The sequence below is a fragment of the Oncorhynchus masou genome, unplaced genomic scaffold (genome assembly GCF_036934945.1).
Source record: "Oncorhynchus masou masou isolate Uvic2021 unplaced genomic scaffold, UVic_Omas_1.1 unplaced_scaffold_1038, whole genome shotgun sequence".
NCBI classification, from domain to species: Eukaryota; Metazoa; Chordata; class Actinopteri; order Salmoniformes; family Salmonidae; genus Oncorhynchus; species Oncorhynchus masou.
Window position 1 is genome coordinate 186,331 of NW_027000079.1, and position 26,989 is coordinate 213,319.

The 26,989-nt window shown below is 49.4% G+C and overlaps 1 protein-coding gene and 1 long non-coding RNA gene across 2 annotated transcripts in view; both read left to right on the forward strand.

The window, feature by feature from the left end:
• The window catches only part of LOC135528801 (transmembrane anterior posterior transformation protein 1 homolog), a gene marked incomplete at its 3' end in the record, with an annotated part of 56,217 nt that overhangs the window by 3,156 nt on the left and 26,072 nt on the right, over positions 1-26,989 (forward strand). The window contains exons 3-4 of the mRNA XM_064957860.1: positions 1,416-1,534; positions 7,357-7,408. Of these exons, the coding sequence (XP_064813932.1) occupies positions 1,416-1,534; positions 7,357-7,408 (171 nt within the window). The remainder of the gene's footprint in view (positions 1-1,415; positions 1,535-7,356; positions 7,409-26,989) is intronic.
• LOC135528805 (uncharacterized) lies at positions 9,189-18,034 on the forward strand. The gene is made up of 3 exons (XR_010453584.1): positions 9,189-9,385; positions 12,297-12,459; positions 17,332-18,034. It is a non-coding gene; the product is annotated as an uncharacterized LOC135528805 (long non-coding RNA).

Genomic DNA, 26,989 nt, shown 5'->3' on the forward strand with positions numbered 1-26,989 from the left:
AATGAAATGTCAATTCAAAGGGGCGTTATTGGCATGGAAACGTGTTTACATTTACCAAGGCAACTGAAATAAACAGTGACCATAGTGAACTAAATCTCTGTCTCTCTGTGTAGTTGATGCTGTAAGTGAAATAAACAGTGACCGTAGTGAACTAAATCTCTGTCTCTCTGTGTAGTTGATGCTGTAAGTGAAATAAACAGTGACCATAGTGAACTAAATCTCTGTCTCTCTGTGTAGTTGATGCTGTAAGTGAAATAAACAGTGACCATAGTGAACTAAATCTCTGTCTCTCTGTGTAGTTGATGCTGTAAGTGAAATAAACAGTGACCGTAGTGAACTAAATCTCTGTCTCTCTGTGTAGTTGATGCTGTAAGTGAAATAAACAGTGACCATAGTGAACTAAATCTCTGTCTCTCTGTGTAGTTGATGCTGTAAGTGAAATAAACAGTGACCGTAGTGAACTAAATCTCTGTCTCTCTGTGTAGTTGATGCTGTAAGTGAAATAAACAGTGACCGTAGTGAACTAAATCTCTGTCTCTCTGTGTAGTTGATGCTGTAAGTGAAATAAACAGTGACCGTAGTGAACTAAATCTCTGTCTCTCTGTGTAGTTGATGCTGTAAGTGAAATAAACAGTGACCATAGTGAACTAAATCTCTGTCTCTCTGTGTAGTTGATGCTGTAAGTGAAATAAACAGTGACCGTAGTGAACTAAATCTCTGTCTCTCTGTGTAGTTGATGCTGTAAGTGAAATAAACAGTGACCGTAGTGAACTAAATCTCTGTCTCTCTGTGTAGTTGATGCTGTAAGTGAAATAAACAGTGACCATAGTGAACTAAATCTCTGTCTCTCTGTGTAGTTGATGCTGTAAGTGAAATAAACAGTGACCGTAGTGAACTAAATCTCTGTCTCTCTGTGTAGTTGATGCTGTAAGTGAAATAAACAGTGACCATAGTGAACTAAATCTCTGTCTCTCTGTGTAGTTGATGCTGTAAGTGAAATAAACAGTGACCGTAGTGAACTAAATCTCTGTCTCTCTGTGTAGTTGATGCTGTAAGTGAAATAAACAGTGACCGTAGTGAACTAAATCTCTGTCTCTCTGTGTAGTTGATGCTGTAAGTGAAATAAACAGTGACCGTAGTGAACTAAATCTCTGTCTCTCTGTGTAGTTGATGCTGTAAGTGAAATAAACAGTGACCATAGTGAACTAAATCTCTGTCTCTCTGTGTAGTTGATGCTGTAAGTGAAATAAACAGTGACCGTAGTGAACTAAATCTCTGTCTCTCTGTGTAGTTGATGCTGTAAGTGAAATAAACAGTGACCATAGTGAACTAAATCTCTGTCTCTCTGTGTAGTTGATGCTGTAAGTGAAATAAACAGTGACCATAGTGAACTAAATCTCTGTCTCTCTGTGTAGTTGATGCTGTTTGGGTTCTTCCTGTGTCTGGATGCCTTCCTGTACGTGTTCACCCTGCTGCCTCTCAGAGTTCTACTGGCCCTCGTCCACCTACTGACCCTACCCTGCTGTGGTCTGAGGTAACACACCTACACACACCTCATACTGACCCTACCCTGCTGTGGTCTGAGGTAACACACCTGGACACACACCTCATACGTGACGTCCACCTAAACTGACCCTACCCTGCTGTGGTCTGAGGTAAATAAACTGACCCTACTCACCTCTACTGACCCTACCCTGCTGTGGTCTGAGGTACCACACCTACACACACCTCATACTGACCCTACCCTGCTGCCTCTCAGAGTTCTACTGGCCCTCGTCCACCTACTGACCCTACCCTGCTGTGGTCTGAGGTACTAAACACACCTACACACACCTCATACTGACCCTACCCTACACACACCTCATACTGACCCTACCCTGCTCAGAGTTCTACTGGGTCCACCTACTGACCCTACCTGCTGTGGTCTGAGGTAACACACCTCACAGACCTCTACTGACCCTACCCTGCTGTGGTCTGAGGTTCTACTACACGTCCACCTCATACTGACCCTACCCTGCTGTGGTCTGAGGTAACACACCTACACACACCTCATACTGACCCTACCCTGCTGCCTCTCAGAGTTCTACTGGCCCTCGTCTACTGACCCTACCCTGCTGTGGTCTGAGGTACCACACCTACACACACTACTCATCAGACCACTGACCCTACCCTGCTGTGGTCTGAGGTAACACACCTACACACACCTCATACTGACCCTACCCTGCTGCCTCTCAGAGTTCTACTGGCCCTCGTCCATCTACTGACCCTACCCTGCTGTGGTCTGAGGTAACACACCTACACACACCTCATACTGACCCTACCCTGCTGCCTCTCAGAGTTCTACTGGCCCTCGTCCACCTACTGACCCTACCCTGCTGTGGTCTGGTAACACACCTACACACACCTCATCAGACTACTGACCCTACCCTGCTGTGGTCTGAGGGAAACACACCTACACACACCTCATACTGACCCTACCCTGCTGCCTCTCAGAGTTCTACTGGCCCTCGTCCACCTACTGACCCTACCCTGCTGTGGTCTGAGGTAACACACCTACACACACCTCATACTGACCCTACCCTGCTGTGGTCTGAGGTACCACACCTACACACACCTCATACTGACCACTGACCCTACCCTGCTGTGGTCTGAGGTAACACACCTACACACACCTCATACTGACCCTACCCTGCTGTGGTCTGAGGTACCACACCTACACACACACCTCATACTGACCCTCTGCTGTGGTCTGAGGTAACACACCTACACACACCTCATACTGACCCTACCCTGCTGCCTCTCAGAGTTCTACTGGCCCTCGTCCACCTACTGACCCTACCCTGCTGTGGTCTGAGGTACCACACCTACACACACCTCATACTGACCCTACCCTGCTGCCTCTCAGAGTTCTACTGGCCCTCGTCCATCTACTGACCCTACCCTGCTGTGGTCTGAGGTACCACACCTACACACACCTCATACTGACCCTACCCTGCTGTGGTCTGAGGTACCACACCTACACACACCTCATACTGACCCTACCCTGCTGCCTCTCAGAGTTCTACTGGCCCTCGTCCACCTACTGACCCTACCCTGCTGTGGTCTGAGGTAACACACCTACACACACCTCATACTGACCCTACCCTGCTGCCTCTCAGAGTTCTACTGGCCCTCGTCCATCTACTGACCCTACCCTGCTGTGGTCTGAGGTAACACACCTACACACACCTCATACTGACCCTACCCTGCTGTGGTCTGAGGTAACACACCTACACACACCTCATACTGACCCTACCCTGCTGTGGTCTGAGGTAACACACCTACACACACCTCATACTGACCCTACCCTGCTGTGGTCTGAGGTAACACACCTACACACACATACTCTCAGACTACTGACCCTACCCTGCTGTGGTCTGAGGTAACACACCTACACACACCTCATACTGACCCTACCCTGCTGTGGTCTGAGGTACCACACCTACACACACCTCATACTGACCCTACCCTGCTGTGGTCTGAGGTTCACACCTACACACACCTCATCAGACTACTGACCCTACCCTGCTGTGGTCTGAGGTACCACACCTACACACACCTCATACTGACCCTACCCTGCTGTGGTCTGAGAGTACCACACCTACACACACCTCATACTGACCCTACCCTGCTGTGGTCTGAGGTACCACACCTACACACACCTCATCAGACTACTGACCTACCCTGCTGTGGTCTGAGGTAACACACCTACACACACCTCATACTGACCCTACCCTGCTGTGGTCTGAGGTAACACACCTACACACACCTCATACTGACCCTACCCTGCTGTGGTCTGAGGTACCACACCTACACACACCTCATCAGACCACTGACCCTACCCTGCTGTGGTCTGAGGTAACACACCTACACACACCTCATACTGACCCTACCCTGCTGTGGTCTGAGGTACCACACCTACACACACCTCATCAGACTACTGACCCTACCCTGCTGTGGTCTGAGGTAACACACCTACACACACCTCATACTGACCCTACCCTGCTGTGGTCTGAGGTACCACACCTACACACACCTCATCAGACCACTGACCCTACCCTGCTGTGGTCTGAGGTAACACACCTACACACACCTCATACTGACCCTACCCTGCTGTGGTCTGAGGTAACACACCTACACACACCTCATACTGACCCTACCCTGCTGTGGTCTGAGGTAACACACCTACACACACCTCATCAGACTACTGACCCTACCCTGCTGTGGTCTGAGGTAACACACCTACACACACCTCATACTGACCCTACCCTGCTGTGGTCTGAGGTAACACACCTACACACACTCTCATACTGACCCTACCCTGCTGTGGTCTGAGGTAACACACCTACACACACCTCATCAGACTACTGACCCTACCCTGCTGTGGTCTGAGGTACCACACCTACACACACCTCATACTGACCCTACCCTGCTGTGGTCTGAGGTAACACACCTACACACACCTCATACTGACCCTACCCTGCTGTGGTCTGAGGTAACACACCTACACACACCTCATCAGACCACTGACCCTACCCTGCTGTGGTCTGAGGTAACACACCTACACACACCTCATACTGACCCTACCCTGCTGTGGTCTGAGGTACCACACCTACACACACCTCATACTGACCCTACCCTGCTGTGGTCTGAGGTACCACACCTACACACACCTCATACTGACCCTACCCTGCTGTGGTCTGAGGTACCACACCTACACACACCTCATACTGACCCTACCCTGCTGTGGTCTGAGGTAACACACCTACACACACCTCACCAGATACTGACCCTACCCTGCTGTGGTCTGAGGTAACACACCTACACACACCTCATCAGACCACTGACCCTACCCTGCTGTGGTCTGAGGTACCACACCTACACACACCTCATACTGACCCTACCCTGCTGTGGTCTGAGGTAACACACCTACACACACCTCATCAGACTACTGACCCTACCCTGCTGTGGTCTGAGGTAACACACCTACACACACCTCATCAGACTACTGACCCTACCCTGCTGTGGTCTGAGGTAACACACCTACACACACCTCATCACTGACCCTACCCTGCTGTGGTCTGAGGTAACACACCTACACACACCTCATCAGACTACTGACCCTACCCTGCTGTGGTCTGAGGTACCACACCTACACACACCTCATACTGACCCTACCCTGCTGTGGTCTGAGGTACCACACCTACACACACCTCATACTGACCCTACCCTGCTGTGGTCTGAGGTACCACACCTACACACACCTCATCAGACTACTGACCCTACCCTGCTGTGGTAACACACCTACACACACCTCATACTGACCCTACCCTGCTGTGGTCTGAGGTACCACACCTACACACACCTCATCAGACTACTGACCCTACCCTGCTGTGGTCTGAGGTAACACACCTACACACACCTCATACTGACCCTACCCTGCTGTGGTCTGAGGTACCACACCTACACACACCTCATACTGACCCTACCCTGCTGTGGTCTGAGGTACCACACCTACACACACCTCATACTGACCCTACCCTGCTGTGGTCTGAGGTACCACACCTACACACACCTCATACTGACCCTGACCCTGCTGTGGTCTGAGGTAACACACCTACACACACCTCTCAGATACTGACCCTACCCTGCTGTGGTCTGAGGTAACACACCTACACACACCTCATCAGATACTGACCCTACCCTGCTGTGGTCTGAGGTAACACACCTACACACACCTCATCAGACTACTGACCCTACCCTGCTGTGGTCTGAGGTACCACACCTACACACACCATCAGATACTGACCCTACCCTGCTGTGGTCTGAGGTAACACACCTACACACACCTCATACTGACCCTACCCTGCTGTGGTCTGAGGTACCACACCTACACACACCTCATCAGACTACTGACCCTACCCTGCTGTGGTCTGAGGTAACACACCTACACACACCTCATCAGACCACTGACCCTACCCTGCTGTGGTCTGAGGTAACACACCTACACACACCTCATCAGACCACTGACCCTACCCTGCTGTGGTCTGAGGTACCACACCTACACACACCTCATCAGATACTGACCCTACCCTGCTGTGGTCTGAGGTAACACACCTACACACACCTCATCAGACTACTGACCCTACCCTGCTGTGGTCTGAGGTACCACACCTACACACACCTCATACTGACCCTACCCTGCTGTGGTCTGAGGTACCACACCTACACACACCTCATACTGACCCTACCCTGCTGTGGTCTGAGGTACCACACCTACACACACCTCATCAGACTACTGACCCTACCCTGCTGTGGTCTGAGGTAACACACCTACACACACCTCATACTGACCCTACCCTGCTGTGGTCTGAGGTACCACACCTACACACACCTCATACTGACCCTACCCTGCTGTGGTCTGAGGTACCACACCTACACACACCTCATCAGACTACTGACCCTACCCTGCTGTGGTCTGAGGTACCACACCTACACACACCTCATACTGACCCTACCCTGCTGTGGTCTGAGGTAACACACCTACACACACCTCATACTGACCCTACCCTGCTGTGGTCTGAGGTAACACACCTACACACACCTCATCAGATACTGACCCTACCCTGCTGTGGTCTGAGGTAACACACCTACACACACCTCATACTGACCCTACCCTGCTGTGGTCTGAGGTAACACACCTACACACACCTCATACTGACCCTACCCTGCTGTGGTCTGAGGTACCACACCTACACACACCTCATACTGACCCTACCCTGCTGTGGTCTGAGGTACCACACCTACACACACCTCATACTGACCCTACCCTGCTGTGGTCTGAGGTACCACACCTACACACACTCTCAGACTACTGACCCTACCCTGCTGTGGTCTGAGGTAACACACCTACACACACCTCATACTGACCCTACCCTGCTGTGGTCTGAGGTACCACACCTACACACACCTCATACTGACCCTACCCTGCTGTGGTCTGAGGTTCTACTGGCCCTACGTCCACCTCTACTGACCCTACCCTGCTGTGGTCTGAGGTACCACACCTACACACACCTCATCAGACTGACCCTACCCTGCTGTGGTCTGAGGTTCACACCTACACCCTCGTCCACCTACTGACCCTACCCTGCTGTGGTCTGAGGTAACACACCTACACACACCTCATACTGACCCTACCCTGCTGTGGTCTGAGGTAACACACCTACACACACCTCCACCTACTGACCCTACCCTGCTGTGGTCTGAGGTACCACACCTACACACACCTCATACTGACCCTACCCTGCTGCCTCTCAGAGTTCTACTGGCCCTCGTCCACCCTACTGACCCTACCCTGCTGTGGTCTGAGGTAACACACCTACACACACCTCATACTGACCCTACCCTGCTGTGGTCTGAGGTAACACACCTACACACACCTCATACTGACCCTACCCTGCTGTGGTCTGAGGTAACACACCTACACACACCTCATACTGACCCTACCCTGCTGTGGTCTCAGAGTTCTACACACACCCTCATCCACCTACTGACCCTACCCTGCTGTGGTCTGAGGTAACACACCTACACACACCTCATACTGACCCTACCCTGACCTCTAGTTCTACTGGCCCTGTCCACCTACTGACCCTACCCACACCTCAGAGTTCACTGGCCCTCGTCACCTACTGACCCTACCCTGCTGTGGTCTGAGGTAACACACCTACACACACCTCATACTGACCCTACCCTGCTGTGGTCTGAGGTAACACACCTACACACACCTCATACTGACCCTACCCTGCTGTGGTCTGAGGTAACACACCTACACACACCTCATACTGACCCTACCCTGCTGTGGTCTCAGAGTAACACACCTACACCACCTCATACTGACCCTACCCTGCTGTGGTCTGAGGTAACACACCTACACACACCTCATACTGACCCTACCCTGCTGTGGTCTGAGGTAACACACCTACACACACCTCATACTGACCCTACCCTGCTGTGGTCTGAGGTACCACACCTACACACACCTCATCAGACCACTGACCCTACCCTGCTGTGGTCTGAGGTAACACACCTACACACACCTCATACTGACCCTACCCTGCTGTGGTCTGAGGTACCACACCTACACACACCTCATACTGACCCTACCCTGCTGTGGTCTGAGGTACCACACCTACACACACCTCATACTGACCCTACCCTGCTGTGGTCTGAGGTACCACACCTACACACACCTCATACTGACCCTACCCTGCTGTGGTCTGAGGTAACACACCTACACACACCTCACCAGACTACTGACCCTACCCTGCTGTGGTCTGAGGTAACACACCTACACACACCTCATCAGACCACTGACCCTACCCTGCTGTGGTCTGAGGTACCACACCTACACACACCTCATCAGACTACTGACCCTACCCTGCTGTGGTCTGAGGTAACACACCTACACACACCTCATCAGACCACTGACCCTACCCTGCTGTGGTCTGAGGTAACACACCTACACACACCTCATCAGACTACTGACCCTACCCTGCTGTGGTCTGAGGTACCACACCTACACACACCTCATACTGACCCTACCCTGCTGTGGTCTGAGGTACCACACCTACACACACCTCATACTGACCCTACCCTGCTGTGGTCTGAGGTACCACACCTACACACACCTCATCAGACTACTGACCCTACCCTGCTGGTCTGAGGTAACACACCTACACACACCTCATACTGACCCTACCCTGCTGTGGTCTGAGGTACCACACCTACACACACCTCATCAGACTACTGACCCTACCCTGCTGTGGTCTGAGGTAACACACCTACACACACCTCATACTGACCCTACCCTGCTGTGGTCTGAGGTAACACACCTACACACACCTCATACTGACCCTACCCTGCTGTGGTCTGAGGTAACACACCTACACACACCTCATACTGACCCTACCCTGCTGTGGTCTGAGGTAACACACCTACACACACCAAATCATACTACTGACCCTACCCTGCTGTGGTCTGAGGTACCACACCTACACACACCTCATACTGACCCTACCCTGCTGTGGTCTGAGGTACCACACCTACACACACCTCATACTGACCCTACCCTGCTGTGGTCTGAGGTACCACACCTACACACACCTCATACTGACCCTACCCTGCTGTGGTCTGAGGTAACACACCTACACACACCTCATACTGACCCTACCCTGCTGTGGTCTGAGGTACCACACCTACACACACCTCATACTGACCCTACCCTGCTGCCTCTCAGAGTTCTACTGGCCCTCGTCCATCTACTGACCCTACCCTGCTGTGGTCTGAGGTACCACACCTACACACACCTCATACTGACCCTACCCTGCTGCCTCTCAGGTTCACACCTGGCCCACCTCCACCTACTGACCCTACCCTGCTGTGGTCTGAGGTAACACACCTACACACACCTCATACTGACCCTACCCTGCTGCCTCTCAGAGTTCTACTGGCCCACTACGTCCACCTACTGACCCTACCCTGCTGTGGTCTGAGGTACCACACCTACACACACCTGACCCTACCCTGCTGCCTCTCAGAGTTCTACTGGCCCTCGTCCACCTACTGACCCTACCCTGCTGTGGTCTGAGGTAACACACCTACACACACCTCATACTGACCCTACCCTGCTGTGGTCTGAGGTAACACACCTACACACACCTCATACTGACCCTACCCTGCTGTGGTCTGAGGTAACACACCTACACACACCTCATACTGACCCTACCCTGCTGCCTCTCAGAGTTCACACCTACACACCCTCATCCACCTACTGACCCTACCCTGCTGTGGTCTGAGGTAACACACCTACACACACCTCATACTGACCCTACCCTGCTGTCAGGTCTACTGGCCCTCGTCCACCTACTGACCCTACCCAGCTGCCTCTCAGAGTTCTACTGGCCCTCGTCCACCTACTGACCCTACCCTGCTGTGGTCTGAGGTAACACACCTACACACACCTCATACTGACCCTACCCTGCTGTGGTCTGATGTAACACACCTACACACACCTCATACTGACCCTACCCTGCTGTGGTCTGAGGTAACACACCTACACACACCTCATACTGACCCTACCCTGCTGCCTCTCAGAGTTCTACTGGCCCTCGTCCACCTACTGACCCTACCCTGCTGTGGTCTGAGGTACCACACCTACACACACCTCATACTGACCCTACCCTGCTGTGGTCTGAGGTAACACACCTACACACACCTCATACTGACCCTACCCTGCTGTGGTCTCAGAGTTCTACACACACCTCATCCACCTACTGACCCTACCCTGCTGTGGTCTGAGGTACCACACCTACACACACCTCATACTGACCCTACCCTGCTGCCTCTCAGAGTTCACACTGGCCCTCATCCACCTACTGACCCTACCCTGCTGTGGTCTGAGGTACCACACCTACACACACCTCATACTGACCCTACCCTGCTGTGGTCTCAGAGTTCTACTGGCCACACACCTCCACCTACTGACCCTACCCTGCTGTGGTCTGAGGTACCACACCTACACACACCTCATACTGACCCTACCCTGCTGTGGTCTGAGGTAACACACCTACACACACCTCATACTGACCCTACCCTGCTGTGGTCTGAGGTACCACACCTACACACACCTCATACTGACCCTACCCTGCTGTGGTCTGAGGTAACACACCTACACACACCTCATACTGACCCTACCCTGCTGTGGTCTGAGGTACCACACCTACACACACCTCATACTGACCCTACCCTGCTGTGGTCTGAGGTACCACACCTACACACACCTCATCAGACCACTGACCCTACCCTGCTGTGGTCTGAGGTAACACACCTACACACACCTCATACTGACCCTACCCTGCTGTGGTCTGAGGTACCACACCTACACACACCTCATACTGACCCTACCCTGCTGTGGTCTGAGGTACCACACCTACACACACCTCATACTGACCCTACCCTGCTGTGGTCTGAGGTAACACACCTACACACACCTCATACTGACCCTACCCTGCTGTGGTCTGAGGTACCACACCTACACACACCTCATCAGACTACTGACCCTACCCTGCTGTGGTCTGAGGTAACACACCTACACACACCTCATACTGACCCTACCCTGCTGTGGTCTGAGGTAACACACCTACACACACCTCATACTGACCCTACCCTGCTGTGGTCTGAGGTACCACACCTACACACACCTCATCAGACTACTGACCCTACCCTGCTGTGGTCTGAGGTACCACACCTACACACACCTCATACTGACCCTACCCTGCTGTGGTCTGAGGTAACACACCTACACACACCTCATCAGACCACTGACCCTACCCTGCTGTGGTCTGAGGTACCACACCTACACACACCTCATACTGACCCTACCCTGCTGTGGTCTGAGGTAACACACCTACACACACCTCATACTGACCCTACCCTGCTGTGGTCTGAGGTACCACACCTACACACACCTCATCAGACTACTGACCCTACCCTACGGTCTGATCACAGTGGGTCTCCTCTCCTCCTAACTCTTCTCTCTCTCCTCCCCTCCACAGTGGGTCTCCTCTCCTCCTAACGCTTCTCTCTCTCCTCCCCTCCACAGTGGGTCTCCTCTCCTCCTAACTCTTCTCTCTCTCCTCCCCTCCACAGTGGGTCTCCTCTCCTCCTAACTCTTCTCTCTCTCCTCCCCTCCCCAGTGGGTCTCCCTCCTCCTAACTCTTCTCTCTCTCCTCCCCTCCACAGTGGGTCTCCTCTCCTCCTAACTCCTCTCCTCCCCTCCACAGTGGGTCTCCCCCTCCTAACTCTTCTCCTCTCTCCTCCCCTCCACAGTGGGTCTCCTCTCCTCCTAACTCTTCTCTCTCTCCTCCCCTCCACAGTGGGTCTCCTCTCCTCCTAACTCTTCTCTCTCTCCTCCCCTCCACAGTGGGTCTCCTCTCCTCCTAACTCTTCTCTCTCTCCTCCCCTCCACAGTGGGTCTCCTCTCCTCCTAACTCTTCTCTCTCTCCTCCCCTCCACAGTGGGTCTCCTCTCCTCCTAACTCTTCTCTCTCTCCTCCCCTCCACAGTGGGTCTCCTCTCCTCCTAACTCCCTCTCCTCCCCTCCACAGTGGGTCTCCTCTCCTCCTAACTCTTCTCTCTCTCCTCCCCTCCACAGTGGGTCTCCTGTCCTCCTAACTCTTCTCTCTCTCCTCCCCTCCACAGTGGGTCTCCTCTTCTCCAGCCAGCCCAGGTCTGTGATGTGATGAAGGGTTTCATCGTGGTGTTGTGTTACGTCATGATGAGCTACGTGGATTACAGCATGATGTACCACCTGATCAGAGGACAGTCTGTCATCAAACTCTATATCATCTACAACATGCTGGAGGTAACACACTGAGACTACTGCATGATGTATCACCTGATCAGAGAACAGTCTGTCATCAAACTCTATATCATCTAGAGGTAACACACTGAGACTACAGCATGATGTATCACCTGATCAGAGAACAGTCTGTCATCAAACTATATATCATCTAGAGGTAACACACTGAGACTACTGCATGATGTATCACCTGATCAGAGAACAGTCTGTCATCAAACTATATATCATCTAGAGGTAACACACTGAGACTACTGCATGATGTATCACCTGATCAGAGAACAGTCTGTCATCAAACTATATATCATCTAGAGGTAACACACAGAGACTACTGCATGATGTATCACCTGATCAGAGAACAGTCTGTCATCAAACTATATATCATCTAGAGGTAACACACTGAGACTACTGCATGATGTACCACCTGATCAGAGAACAGTCTGTCATCAAACTATATATCATCTAGAGGTAACACACTGAGACTACTGCATGATGTATCACCTGATCAGAGAACAGTCTGTCATCAAACTCTATATTATTTACAACATGCTGGAGGTAACACACTGAGACTACAGCATGATGTATCACCTGATCAGAGAACAGTCTGTCATCAAACTATATATCATCTAGAGGTAACACACTGAGACTACTGCATGATGTATCACCTGATCAGAGAACAGTCTGTCATCAAACTATATATCATCTAGAGGTAACACACTGAGACTACTGCATGATGTATCACCTGATCAGAGAACAGTCTGTCATCAAACTATATATCATCTAGAGGTAACACACTGAGACTACTGCATGATGTATCACCTGATCAGAGAACAGTCTGTCATCAAACTATATATCATCTAGAGGTAACACACTGAGACTACTGCATGATGTACCACCTGATCAGAGAACAGTCTGTCATCAAACTCTATATTATCTAGAGGTAACACACTGAGACTACAGCATGATGTATCAACTGATCAGAGAACAGTCTGTCATCAAACTATATATCATCTAGAGGTAACACACTGAGACTACAGCATGATGTATCACCTGATCAGAGAACAGTCTGTCATCAAACTATATATCATCTAGAGGTAACACACTGAGACTACTGCATGATGTATCACCTGATCAGAGAACAGTCTGTCATCAAACTATATATCATCTAGAGGTAACACACTGAGACTACAGCATGATGTATCACCTGATCAGAGAACAGTCTGTCATCAAACTATATATCATCTAGAGGTAACACACTGAGACTACTGCATGATATATCAACTGATCAGAGAACAGTCTGTCATCAAACTATATATTATCTAGAGGTAACACACTGAGACTACTGCATGATGTATCACCTGATCAGAGGACAGTCTGTCATCAAACTATATATCATCTAGAGGTAACACACTGAGACTACTGCATGATGTATCACCTGATCAGAGAACAGTCTGTCATCAAACTATATATTATCTAGAGGTAACACACTGAGACTACTGCATGATGTATCACCTGATCAGAGGACAGTCTGTCATCAAACTATATATCATCTAGAGGTAACACACTGAGACTACAGCATGATGAATCACGATGTATCACCTGATCAGAGAACAGTCTGTCATCAAACTATATATCATCTAGAGGTAACACACTGAGACTACTGCATGATGTATCACCTGATCAGAGAACAGTCTGTCATCAAACTATATATTATCTAGAGGTAACACACTGAGACTACTGCATGATGTATCACCTGATCAGAGGACAGTCTGTCATCAAACTATATATCATCTAGAGGTAACACACTGAGACTACTGCATGATGTACCACCTGATCAGAGAACAGTCTGTCATCAAACTATATATAATCTAGAGGTAACACACTGAGACTACAGCATGATGAATCACGATGTATCACCTGATCAGAGAACAGTCTGTCATCAAACTATATATCATCTAGAGGTAACACACTGAGACTACTGCATGATGTATCACCTGATCAGAGAACAGTCTGTCATCAAACTCTATATTATTTACAACATGCTGGAGGTAACACACTGAGATACCTCACCTCTACCTGCAGCTTTTAATACCTCACCTGTACCTGCAGCTTTTAATACCTCACCTCTACCTGCAGCTTTTAATACCTCACCTGTACCTGCAGCTTCTAATACCTCACCTGTACCTGCAGCTTTTAATACCTCACCTGTACCTGCAGCTTTTAATACCTCACCTGTACCTGCAGCTTTTAATACCTCACCTGTACCTGCAGCTTTTAATACCTCACCTCTACCTGCAGCTTTTAATACCTCACCTGTACCTGCAGCTTTTAATACCTCACCTGTACCTGCAGCTTCTAATACCTCACCTGTACCTGCAGCTTTTAATACCTCACCTCTACCTGCAGGTTTTAATACCTCACCTGTACCTGCAGCTTCTAATACATCACCTGTACCTGCAGCTTTTAATACCTCACCTGTACCTGCAGCTTCTAATACCTCACCTGTACCTGCAGCTTTTAATACCTCACCTGTACCTGCAGCTTCTATTACCTCACCTGTACCTGCAGCTTCTAATACCTCACCTGTACCTGCAGCTTTTAATACCTCACCTCTACCTGCAGCTTTTAATACCTCACCTCTACCTGCAGCTTTTAATACCTCACCTGTACCTGCAGCTTCTAATACCTCACCTGAACCTGCAGCTTTTAATACCTCACCTGTACCTGCAGCTTCTAATACCTCACCTGTACCTGCAGCTTTTAATACCTCACCTGTACCTGCAGCTTCTAATACCTCACCTGAACCTGCAGCTTTTAATACCTCACCTCTACCCCCAGCTTTTAATACCTCACCTGTACCTGCAGCTTTTATTACCTCACCTGTACCTGCAGCTTTTAATACCTCACCTGTACCTGCAGCTTTTAATACCTCACCTGTACCTGCAGCTTTTATTACCTCACCTGTACCTGCAGCTTTTAATACCTCACCTGTACCTGCAGCTTTTATTACCTCACCTGTACCTGCAGCTTTTAATACCTCACCTGTACCTGCAGCTTTTAATACCTCACCTGTACCTGCAGCTTTTATTACCTCACCTGTACCTGCAGCTTTTAATACCTCACCTGTACCTGCAGCTTCTAATACCTCACCTCTACCTGCAGCTTTTAATACCTCACCTGTACCTGCAGCTTTTATTACCTCACCTGTCCCTGCAGCTTCTAATACCTCACCTGTACCTGCAGCTTCTAATACCTCACCTGTACCTGCAACTTTTAATACCTCACCTGTACCTGCAGCTTTTAATACCTCACCTGTACCTGCAGCTTTTATTACCTCACCTGTACCTGTAGCTTTTATTACCTCACCTGTACCTGCAGCTTCTAATACCTCACCTCTACCTGCAGCTTTTAATACCTCACCTGTACCTGCAGCTTTTAATACCTCACCTCTACCTGCAGCTTTTAATACCTCACCTGAACCTGCAGCTTTTAATACCTCACCTGTACCTGCAGCTTTTAATACCTCACCTGTACCTGCAGCTTTTAATACCTCACCTGTACCTGCAGCTTTTAATACCTCACCTGTACCTGCAGCTTTTAATACCTCACCTGTACCTGCAGCTTTTAATACCTCACCTCTACCTGCAGCTTTTAATACCTCACCTCTACCTGCAGCTTTTAATACCTCACCTGAACCTGCAGCTTCTAATACCTCACCTGTACCTGCAGCTTTTAATACCTCACCTCTACCTGCAGCTTTTAATACCTCACCTGTACCTGCAGCTTTTAATACCTCACCTGTACCTGCAGCTTTTAATACCTCACCTGTACCTGCAGCTTTTAATACCTCACCTGTACCTGCAGCTTCTAATACCTCACCTGAACCTGCAGCTTTTAATACCTCACCTGTACCTGCAGCTTCTAATACCTCACCTGTACCTGCAGCTTTTAATACCTCACCTGTACCTGCAGCTTCTAATACCTCACCTGAACCTGCAGCTTTTAATACCTCACCTCTACCTGCAGCTTTTAATACCTCACCTCTACCTGCAGCTTTTAATACCTCACCTGTACCTGCAGCTTTTAATACCTCACCTGAACCTGCAGCTTTTAATACCTCACCTCTACCTGCAGCTTTTAATACCTCACCTCTACCTGCAGCTTTTAATACCTCACCTGTACCTGCAGCTTTTAATACCTCACCTGAACCTGCAGCTTTTAATACCTCACCTCTACCTGCAGCTTTTAATACCTCACCTGTACCTGCAGCTTTTATTACCTCACCTGTACCTGCAGCTTTTAATACCTCACCTCTACCTGCAGCTTTTAATACCTCACCTGTACCTGCAGCTTTTATTACCTCACCTGTCCCTGCAGCTTCTAATACCTCACCTGAACCTGCAGCTTTTAATACCTCACCTGTACCTGCAGCTTCTAATACCTCACCTGTACCTGCAGCTTTTAATACCTCACCTGTACCTGCAGCTTTTAATACCTCACCTGTACCTGCAGCTTTTAATACCTCACCTGTACCTGCAGCTTCTAATACCTCACCTCTACCTGCAGCTTCTAATACCTCACCTGTACCTGCAGCTTTTAATACCTCACCTGTACCTGCAGCTTTTAATACCTCACCTGAACCTGCAGCTTTTAATACCTCACCTGTACCTGCAGCTTTTAATACCTCACCTCTACCTGCAGCTTTTAATACCTCACCTCTACCTGCAGCTTCTAATACCTCACCTCTACCTGCAGCTTTTATTACCTCACCTGAACCTGTAGCTTTTATTACCTCACCTGAACCTGTGTGTGTGTGTGTGTGTTCGTGTGTTCGTGTTCCCTACAGGTACACTAACCGTGTGTGTTTGTTCCCTGCAGGTTGCAGACAGGTTGTTTTCTTCGTTTGGTCAGGACATTCTGGACGCTCTCTACTGGACCGCAACAGAACCTAAAGAGAAGAAAAGAGCTCATATAGGAGTTGTTCCTCACTTCCTCATGGCTGTTCTATATGTCTGTATCCTTACTGAACCTAAAGAGGATAAGAGAGCTCATATAGGAGTTGTTCCTCACTTCCTGTCTGTATCCTTACTGAACCTAGAGAGAAGAAGAGAGCTCATATAGGAGTTGTTCCTCACTTCCTGTCTGTATCCTTACTGAACCTAGAGAGAAGAAAAGAGCTCATATAGGAGTTGTTCCTCACTTCCTCATGGCTGTTCTATATGTCTGTATCCTTACTGAACCTAAAGAGGATAAGAGAGCTCATATAGGAGTTGTTCCTCACTTCCTGTCTGTATCCTTACTGAACCTAGAGAGAAGAAGAGAGCTCATATAGGAGTTGTTCCTCACTTCCTGTCTGTATCCTTACCTACTGAACCTAAAGAGAAGAAGAGAGCTCATATAGGAGTTGTTCCTCACTTCCTGTCTGTATCCTTACTGAACCTAGAGAGAAGAAGAGAGCTCATATAGGAGTTGTACCTCACTTCCTGTCTGTATCCTTACTGAACCTAGAGAGAAGAAGAGAGCTCATATAGGAGTTGTTCCTCACTTCCTGTCTGTATCCTTAGTGAACCTAGAGAGAAGAAGAGAGCTCATATAGGAGTTGTTCCTCACTTCCTGTCTGTATCCTTAGTGAACCTAGAGAGGAGAAGAGAGCTCATATAGGAGTTGTTCCTCACTTCCTGTCTGTATCCTTAGTGAACCTAGAGAGGAGAAGAGAGCTCATAGGAGTTGTACCTCACTTCCTGTCTATATCCTTACTGAACCTAAAGAGGAGTAGAGAGCTCATATAGGAGTTGTTACTCACTTCCTGCCTATATCCTTACTGAACCTAAAGAGGAGAAGAGAGCTCATATAGGAGTTGTTCCTCACTTCCTGTCTATATCCTTACTGAACCTAAAGAGGAGAAGAGAGCTCATATAGGAGTTGTTCCTCACTTCCTGTCTGTATCCTTACTGAACCTAAAGAGAAGAAGAGAGCTCATATAGGAGTTGTTCCTCACTTCCTGTCTGTATCCTTACTGAACCTAAAGAGAAGAAGAGAGCTCATATAGGAGTTGTTCCCCACTTCCTGTCTGTATCCTTAGTGAACCTAAAGAGGAGAAGAGAACTCATACAGGAGTTGTTCCTCACTTCCTGCCTATATCCTTACTGAACCTAGAGAGAAGAAGAGAGCTCATATTGGAGTTGTTCCTCACTTCCTGCCTATATCCTTACTGAACCTAAAGAGGAGAAGAGAGCTCATATAGGAGTTGTTCCTCACTTCCTGTCTGTATCCTTACTGAACCTAAAGAGGATAAGAGAGCTCATATAGGAGTTGTTCCTCACTTCCTGTCTGTATCCTTACTGAACCTAAAGAGAAGAAGAGAGCTCATATAGGAGTTGTTCCTCACTTCCTGTCTGTATCCTTACTGAACCTAAAGAGAAGAAGAGAGCTCATATAGGAGTTGTTCCTCACTTCCTGTCTGTATCCTTACAGAACCTAGAGAGAAGAAGAGAGCTCATATAGGAGTTGTTCCCCACTTCCTGTCTGTATCCTTACCTACTGAACCTAAAGAGGGACGGTATAGGAGTTGTAGCTCTCTTCCTCATGGGGTGTGTCAGGCTGTTTCCTGAGTGTGTAGTCAGGTTGTGGTAGTCTGTGTCAGGCTGTTTCCTGAGTGTGTAGTCAGGTTGTGGTAGTCTGTGTCAAGCTGTTTCCTGAGTGTGTAGTCAGGTTGTGGTAGTCTGTGTCAGGCTGTTTCCTGAGTGTGTAGTCAGGTTGTGGTAGTCTGTATCAGGCTGTTTCCTGAGTGTGTAGTCAGTTTGTGGTAGTCTGTATCAGGCTGTTTCCTGAGGTGTGTAGTCAGGGTTGTGGTAGTCTCAGGTTGTGTGTCAGGCTGTTTCCTGAGTGTGTAGTCAGGTTGTGGTAGTCTGTATCAGGCTGTTTCCTGAGTGTGTAGTCAGGTTGTGGTAGTCTGTATCAGGCTGTTTCCTGAGTGTGTAGTCAGGTTGTGGTAGTCTGTGTGTCAGGCTGTTTCCTGAGTGTGTAGTCAGGTTGTGGTAGTCTGTGTCAGGCTGTTTCCTGAGTGTGTAGTCAGGTTGTGGTAGTCTGTGTGTCAGGCTGTTTCCTGAGTGTGTAGTCAGGTTGTGGTAGTCTGTGTGTCAGGCTGTTTCCTGAGTGTGTAGTCAGGTTGTGGTAGTCTGTGTCAGGCTGTTTCCTGAGTGTGTAGTCAGGTTGTGGTAGTCTGTGTCAGGCTGTTTCCTGAGTGTGTAGTCAGGTTGTGGTAGTCTGTGTCAGGCTGTTTCCTGAGTGTGTAGTCAGGTTGTGGTAGTCTGTGTCAGGCTGTTTCCTGAGTGTGTAGTCAGGTTGTGGTAGTCTGTGTCAGGCTGTTTCCTGAGTGTGTAGTCAGGTTGTGGTAGTCTGTGTCAGGCTGTTTCCTGAGTGTGTAGTCAGGTTGTGGTAGTCTGTGTCAGGCTGTTTCCTGAGTGTGTAGTCAGGTTGTGGTAGTCTGTGTCAGGCTGTTTCCTGAGTGTGTAGTCAGGTTGTGGTAGTCTGTGTGTAGTCAGGCTGTTTCAGGCTGTTTCCTGAGTGTGTAGTCAGGTTGTGGTAGTCTGTGTCAGGCTGTTTCCTGAGTGTGTAGTCAGGTTGTGGTAGTCTGTGTCAGGCTGTTTCCTGAGTGTGTAGTCAGGTTGTGGTAGTCTGTGTGTCAGGCTGTTTCCTGAGTGTGTAGTCAGGTTGTGGTAGTCTGTGTCAGGCTGTTTCCTGAGTGTGTAGTCAGGTTGTGGTAGTCTGTGTCAGGCTGTTTCCTGAGTGTGTAGTCAGGTTGTGGTAGTCTGTGTCAGGCTGTTTCCTGAGTGTGTAGTCAGGTTGTGGTAGTCTGTGTCAGGCTGTTTCCTGAGTGTGTAGTCAGGTTGTGGTAGTCTGTGTCAGGCTGTTTCCTGAGTGTGTAGTCAGGTTGTGGTAGTCTGTGTTTCAGGCTGTTTCCTGAGTGTGTAGTCAGGTTGTGGTAGTCTGTGTCAGGCTGTTTCCTGAGTGTGTAGTCAGGTTGTGGTAGTCTGTGTGTCAGGCTGTTTCCTGAGTGTGTAGTCAGGTTGTGGTAGTCTGTGTCAGGCTGTTTCCTGAGTGTGTAGTCAGGTTGTGGTAGTCTCTGTGTCAGGCTGTTTCCTGAGTGTGTAGTCAGGTTGTGGTAGTCTGTGTCAGGCTGTTTCCTGAGTGTGTAGTCAGGTTGTGGTAGTCTGTGTCAGGCTGTTTCCTGAGTGTGTAGTCAGGTTGTGGTAGTCTGTGTCAGGCTGTTTCCTGAGTGTGTAGTCAGGTTGTGGTAGTCTGTGTGTCAGGCTGTTTCCTGAGTGTGTAGTCAGGTTGTGGTAGTCTGTGTCAGGCTGTTTCCTGAGTGTGTAGTCAGGTTGTGGTAGTCTGTGTCAGGCTGTTTCCTGAGTGTGTAGTCAGGTTGTGGTAGTCTGTGTCAGGCTGTTTCCTGAGTGTGTAGTCAGGTTGTGGTAGTCTGTGTCAGGCTGTTTCCTGAGTGTGTAGTCAGGTTGTGGTAGTCTGTGTCAGGCTGTTTCCTGAGTGTGTAGTCAGGTTGTGGTAGTCTGTGTCAGGCTGTTTCCTGAGTGTGTAGTCAGGTTGTGGTAGTCTGTGTCAGGCTGTTTCCTGTAGTGTGTAGTCAGGTTTCCTGTGGTAGTCTGTGTGTCAGGCTGTTTCCTGAGTGTGTAGTCAGGTTGTGGTAGTCTGTGTGTCAGGCTGTTTCCTGAGTGTGTAGTCAGGTTGTGGTAGTCTGTGTCAGGCTGTTTCCTGAGTGTGTAGTCAGGTTGTGGTAGTCTGTGTCAGGCTGTTTCCTGAGTGTGTAGTCAGGTTGTGGTAGTCTGTGTCAGGCTGTTTCCTGAGTGTGTAGTCAGGTTGTGGTAGTCTGTGTCAGGCTGTTTCCTGAGTGTGTAGTCAGGTTGTGGTAGTCTGTGTGTCAGGCTGTTTCCTGAGTGTGTAGTCAGGTTGTGGTAGTCTGTGTCAGGCTGTTTCCTGAGTGTGTAGTCAGGTTGTGGTAGTCTGTGTCAGGCTGTTTCCTGAGTGTGTAGTCAGGTTGTGGTAGTCTGTGTGTCAGGCTGTTTCCTGAGTGTGTAGTCAGGTTGTGGTAGTCTGTGTCAGGCTGTTTCCTGAGTGTGTAGTCAGGTTGTGGTAGTCTGTGTCAGGCTGTTTCCTGAGTGTGTAGTCAGGTGTGTAGTCTGTAGGCTGTCTGTGTCAGGCTGTTTCCTGAGTGTGTAGTCAGGTTGTGGTAGTCTGTGTCAGGCTGTTTCCTGAGTCAGGTTGTAGTCAGGCTGTTTTGTGTGTAGTCAGGTTGTGTGTGTCAGGCTGTTTCCTGAGTGTGTAGTCAGGTTGTGGTAGTCTGTGTGCTGTTTCAGGCTGTTTCCTGAGTGTGTAGTCAGGTTGTGGTAGTCTGTGTCAGGCTGTTTCCTGAGTGTGTAGTCAGGTTGTGGTAGTCTGTGTCAGGCTGTTTCCTAGAGGTTGTGTAGTCAGGTTGTGGTAGTCAGGTTGTGTAGTCAGGCTGTTTCCTGAGTGTGTAGTCAGGTTGTGGTAGTCTGTGTCAGGCTGTTTCCTGAGTGTGTAGTCAGGTTGTGGTAGTCTGTGTCAGGCTGTTTCCTGAGTGTGTAGTCAGGTTGTGGTAGTCTGTGTCAGGCTGTTTCCTGAGTGTGTAGTCAGGTTGTGGTAGTCTGTGTCAGGCTGTTTCCTGAGTGTGTAGTCAGGTTGTGGTAGTCTGTCAGGCTGTTTCAGGCTGTTTCCTGTGAGTGTGTGTAGTCAGGTTGTGGTAGTCTGTGTGTCAGGCTGTTTCCTGAGTGTGTAGTCAGGTTGTGGTAGTCTGTGTCAGGCTGTTTCCTGAGTGTGTAGTCAGGTTGTGGTAGTCTGTGTCAGGCTGTTTCCTGAGTGTGTAGTCAGGTTGTTTCCTGAGTGTGTAGTCTGTAGTCTGGTCAGGCTGTTTCCTGAGTGTGTAGTCAGGTTGTGGTAGTCTGTGTCAGGCTGTTTCCTGAGTGTGTAGTCAGTAGTGTAGTCAGTGTTAGTCAGGTTGTGGTAGTCTGTGTCAGGCTGTTTCCTGAGTGTGTAGTCAGGTTGTGGTAGTCTGTGTCAGGCTGTTTCCTGAGTGTGTAGTCAGGTTGTGGTAGTCTGTGTGTCAGGCTGTTTCCTGAGTGTGTAGTCAGGTTGTGGTAGTCTGTGTCAGGCTGTTTCCTGAGTGTGTAGTCAGGTTGTGGTAGTCAGGTTGTGTGTGTCAGGCTGTTTCCTGAGTGTGTAGTCAGGTTGTGGTAGTCTGTGTCAGGCTGTTTCCTGAGTGTGTAGTCAGGTTGTGGTAGTCTGTGTCAGGCTGTTTCCTGAGTGTGTAGTCAGGTTGTGGTAGTCTGTGTGTCAGGCTGTTTCCTGAGTGTGTAGTCAGGTTGTGGTAGTCTGTTTCCTGAGTGTGTGTCAGGTTGTGGTAGTCAGGCTGTTTCCTGAGTGTGTAGTCAGGTTGTTTCCTGGTAGTCAGGTTGTGGTAGTCTGTGTCAGGCTGTTTCCTGAGTGTGTAGTCAGGTTGTGGTAGTCTGTGTCAGGCTGTTTCCTGAGTGTGTAGTCAGGTTGTGAGTGTAGTCTGTGTCAGGCTGTTTCCTGAGTGTGTAGTCAGGTTGTGGTAGTCTGTATCAGGCTGTTTCCTGAGTGTGTAGTCAGGTTGTGGTAGTCTGTGTCAGGCTGTTTCCTGAGTGTGTAGTCAGGTTGTGGTAGTCTGTGTGTCAGGCTGTTTCCTGAGTGTGTAGTCAGGTTGTGGTAGTCTGTGTGTTTCTGAGGCTGTTTCAGGCTGTTTCCTGAGTGTGTAGTCAGGTTGTGGTAGTCTGTGTCAGGCTGTTTCCTGAGTGTGTAGTCAGGTTGTGGTAGTCTGTGTAGTCAGGTTGTGTTTCCTGAGTGTGTAGTCAGGTTGTGGTAGTCTGTGTCAGGCTGTTTCCTGAGTGTGTAGTCAGGTTGTGGTAGTCTGTGTGTGTTTCCAGGCTGTTTCCTGAGTGTGTAGTCAGGTTGTGGTAGTCTGTGTCAGGCTGTTTGTGTCTGTGTCAGGTAGTCAGGTTGTGGTAGTCTGTTTCCTGTGTCAGGCTGTTTCAGGCTGAGTGTGTAGTCAGGTTGTGGTAGTCTGTGTCAGGCTGTTTCCTGAGTGTGTAGTCAGGTTGTGGTAGTCTGTGTCAGGCTGTTTCCTGAGTGTGTAGTCAGGTTGTGGTAGTCTGTGTCAGGCTGTTTCCTGAGTGTGTAGTCAGGTTGTGGTAGTCTGTGTCAGGCTGTTTCCTGAGTGTGTAGTCAGGTTGTGGTAGTCTGTGTCAGGCTGTTTCCTGAGTGTGTAGTCAGGTTGTGGTAGTCTGTGTGTCAGGCTGTTTCCTGAGTGTGTAGTCAGGTTGTGGTAGTCTGTGTCAGGCTGTTTCCTGAGTGTGTAGTCAGGTTGTGGTAGTCTGTGTCAGGCTGTTTCCTGAGTGTGTAGTCAGGTTGTGGTAGTCTGTGTCAGGCTGTTTCCTGAGTGTTTAGTCTGTGTCAGTGTGTAGTCAGGTTGTGGTAGTCTGTGTGTCAGGCTGTTTCCTGAGTGTGTAGTCAGGTTGTGGTAGTCTGTGTCAGGCTGTTTCCTGAGTGTGTAGTCAGGTTGTAGTCTGTAGGCTGTTTCTGTCAGGTTGTGGTAGTCTGTGTCAGGCTGTTTCCTGAGTGTGTAGTCAGGTTGTGGTAGTCTGTGTCAGGCTGTTTCCTGAGTGTGTAGTCAGGTTGTGGTAGTCTGTGTCAGGCTGTTTCCTGAGTGTGTAGTCAGGTTGTGGTAGTCTGTGTCAGGCTGTTTCCTGAGTGTGTAGTCAGGTTGTGGTAGTCTGTGTCAGGCTGTTTCCTGAGTGTGTAGTCAGGTTGTGGTAGTCTGTGTCAGGCTGTTTCCTGAGTGTGTAGTCAGGTTGTGGTAGTCTGTGTCAGGCTGTTTCCTGAGTGTGTAGTCAGGTTGTGGTAGTCTGTGTCAGGCTGTTTCCTGAGTGTGTAGTCAGGTTGTGGTAGTCTGTGTCAGGCTGTTTCCTGAGTGTGTAGTCAGGTTGTGGTAGTCTGTGTCAGGCTGTTTCCTGAGTGTGTAGTCAGGTTGTGGTAGTCTGTGTCAGGCTGTTTCCTGAGTGTGTAGTCAGGTTGTGGTAGTCTGTGTCAGGCTGTTTCCTGAGTGTTGTAGTCTGTGTCAGGGTTTCCTGTGTGTAGTCAGGTTGTGGTAGTCTGTGTCAGGCTGTTTCCTGAGTGTGTAGTCAGGTTGTGGTAGTCTGTGTCAGGCTGTTTCCTGAGTGTGTAGTCAGGTTGTGGTAGTCTGTGTCAGGCTGTTTCCTGAGTGTGTAGTCAGGTTGTGGTAGTCTGTGTGTCAGGCTGTTTCCTGAGTGTGTAGTCAGGTTGTGGTAGTCTGTGTCAGGCTGTTTCCTGAGTGTGTAGTCAGGTTGTGGTAGTCTGTGTCAGGCTGTTTCCTGAGTGTGTAGTCAGGTTGTGGTAGTCTGTGTGTCAGGCTGTTTCCTGAGTGTGTAGTCAGGTTGTGGTAGTCTGTGTCAGGCTGTTTCCTGAGTGTGTAGTCAGGTTGTGGTAGTCTGTGTCAGGCTGTTTCCTGAGTGTGTAGTCAGGTTGTGGTAGTCTGTGTCAGGCTGTTTCCTGAGTGTGTAGTCAGGTTGTGGTAGTCTGTGTCAGGCTGTGTCAGGTTGTGGGTCTGTTTCCTGAGTGTGTAGTCAGGTTGTGGTAGTCTGTGTCAGGCTGTTTCCTGAGTGTGTAGTCAGGTTGTGGTAGTCTGTGTCAGGCTGTTTCCTGAGTGTGTAGTCAGGTTGTGGTAGTCTGTGTCAGGCTGTTTCCTGAGTGTGTAGTCAGGTTGTGGTAGTCTGTGTCAGGCTGTTTCCTGAGTGTGTAGTCAGGTTGTGGTAGTCTGTGTCAGGCTGTTTCCTGAGTGTGTAGTCAGGTTGTGGTAGTCTGTGTCAGGCTGTTTCCTGAGTGTGTAGTCAGGTTGTGTAGTCTGTAGGCTGTCTGAGTGTGTAGTCAGGTTGTGGTAGTCTGTGTGTCAGGCTGTTTCCTGAGTGTGTAGTCAGGTTGTGGTAGTCTGTGTCAGGCTGTTTCCTGAGTGTGTAGTCAGGTTGTGGTAGTCTGTGTCAGGCTGTTTCCTGAGTGTGTAGTCAGGTTGTGGTAGTCTGTGTCAGGCTGTTTCCTGAGTGTGTAGTCAGGTTGTGGTAGTCTGTGTCAGGCTGTTTCCTGAGTGTGTAGTCAGGTTGTGGTAGTCTGTGTCAGGCTGTTTCCTGAGTGTGTAGTCAGGTTGTGGTAGTCTGTGTCAGGGCTGAGTGTGTAGTCAGGTTGTGGTAGTCTGTGTCAGGCTGTTTCCTGAGTGTGTAGTCAGGTTGTGGTAGTCTGTGTCAGGCTGTTTCCTGAGTGTGTAGTCAGGTTGTGGTAGTCTGTGTCAGGCTGTTTCCTGAGTGTGTAGTCAGGTTGTGGTAGTCTGTGTCAGGCTGTTTCCTGAGTGTGTAGTCAGGTTGTGGTAGTCTGTGTCAGGCTGTTTCCTGAGTGTGTAGTCAGGTTGTGGTAGTCTGTGTCAGGCTGTTTCCTGAGTGTGTAGTCAGGTTGTGGTAGTCTGTGTGTCAGGCTGTTTCCTGTCAGGCTGTTTCCTGAGTGTGTGTGTAGTCTGTGTAGTCAGGTTGTGGTAGTCTGTGTCAGGCTGTTTCCTGAGTGTGTAGTCAGGTTGTGGTAGTCTGTGTCAGGCTGTTTCCTGAGTGTGTAGTCAGGTTGTGGTAGTCTGTGTCAGGCTGTTTCCTGAGTGTGTAGTCAGGTTGTGGTAGTCTGTGTCAGGCTGTTTCCTGAGTGTGTAGTCAGGTTGTGGTAGTCTGTGTCAGGCTGTTTCCTGAGTGTGTAGTCAGGTTGTGGTAGTCTGTGTCAGGCTGTTTCCTGAGTGTGTAGTCAGGTTGTGGTAGTCTGTGTGTCAGGCTGTTTCCTGAGTGTGTAGTCAGGTTGTGGTAGTCTGTGTCAGGCTGTTTCCTGAGTGTGTAGTCAGGTTGTGGTAGTCTGTGTCAGGCTGTTTCCTGAGTGTGTAGTCAGGTTGTGGTAGTCTGTGTCAGGCTGTTTCCTGAGTGTGTAGTCAGTAGTCTGTGTCAGGCTGTTTCCTGAGTGTGTAGTCAGGTTGTGGTAGTCTGTGTCAGGCTGTTTCCTGAGTGTGTAGTCAGGTTGTGGTAGTCTGTGTCAGGCTGTTTCCTGAGTGTGTAGTCAGGTTGTGGTAGTCTGTGTCAGGCTGTTTCCTGAGTGTGTAGTCAGGTTGTGGTAGTCTGTGTCAGGCTGTTTCCTGAGTGTGTAGTCAGGTTGTGGTAGTCTGTGTCAGGCTGTTTCCTGAGTGTGTAGTCAGGTTGTGGTAGTCTGTGTCAGGCTGTTTCCTGAGTGTGTAGTCAGGTTGTGGTAGTCTGTCAGGCTGTTTCCTGAGTGTGTAGTCAGGTTGTGGTAGTCTGTGTCAGGCTGTTTCCTGAGTGTGTAGTCAGGTTGTGGTAGTCTGTGTCAGGCTGTTTCCTGAGTGTTAGTCAGGTTGTGGTAGTCTGTGTGAGGCTGT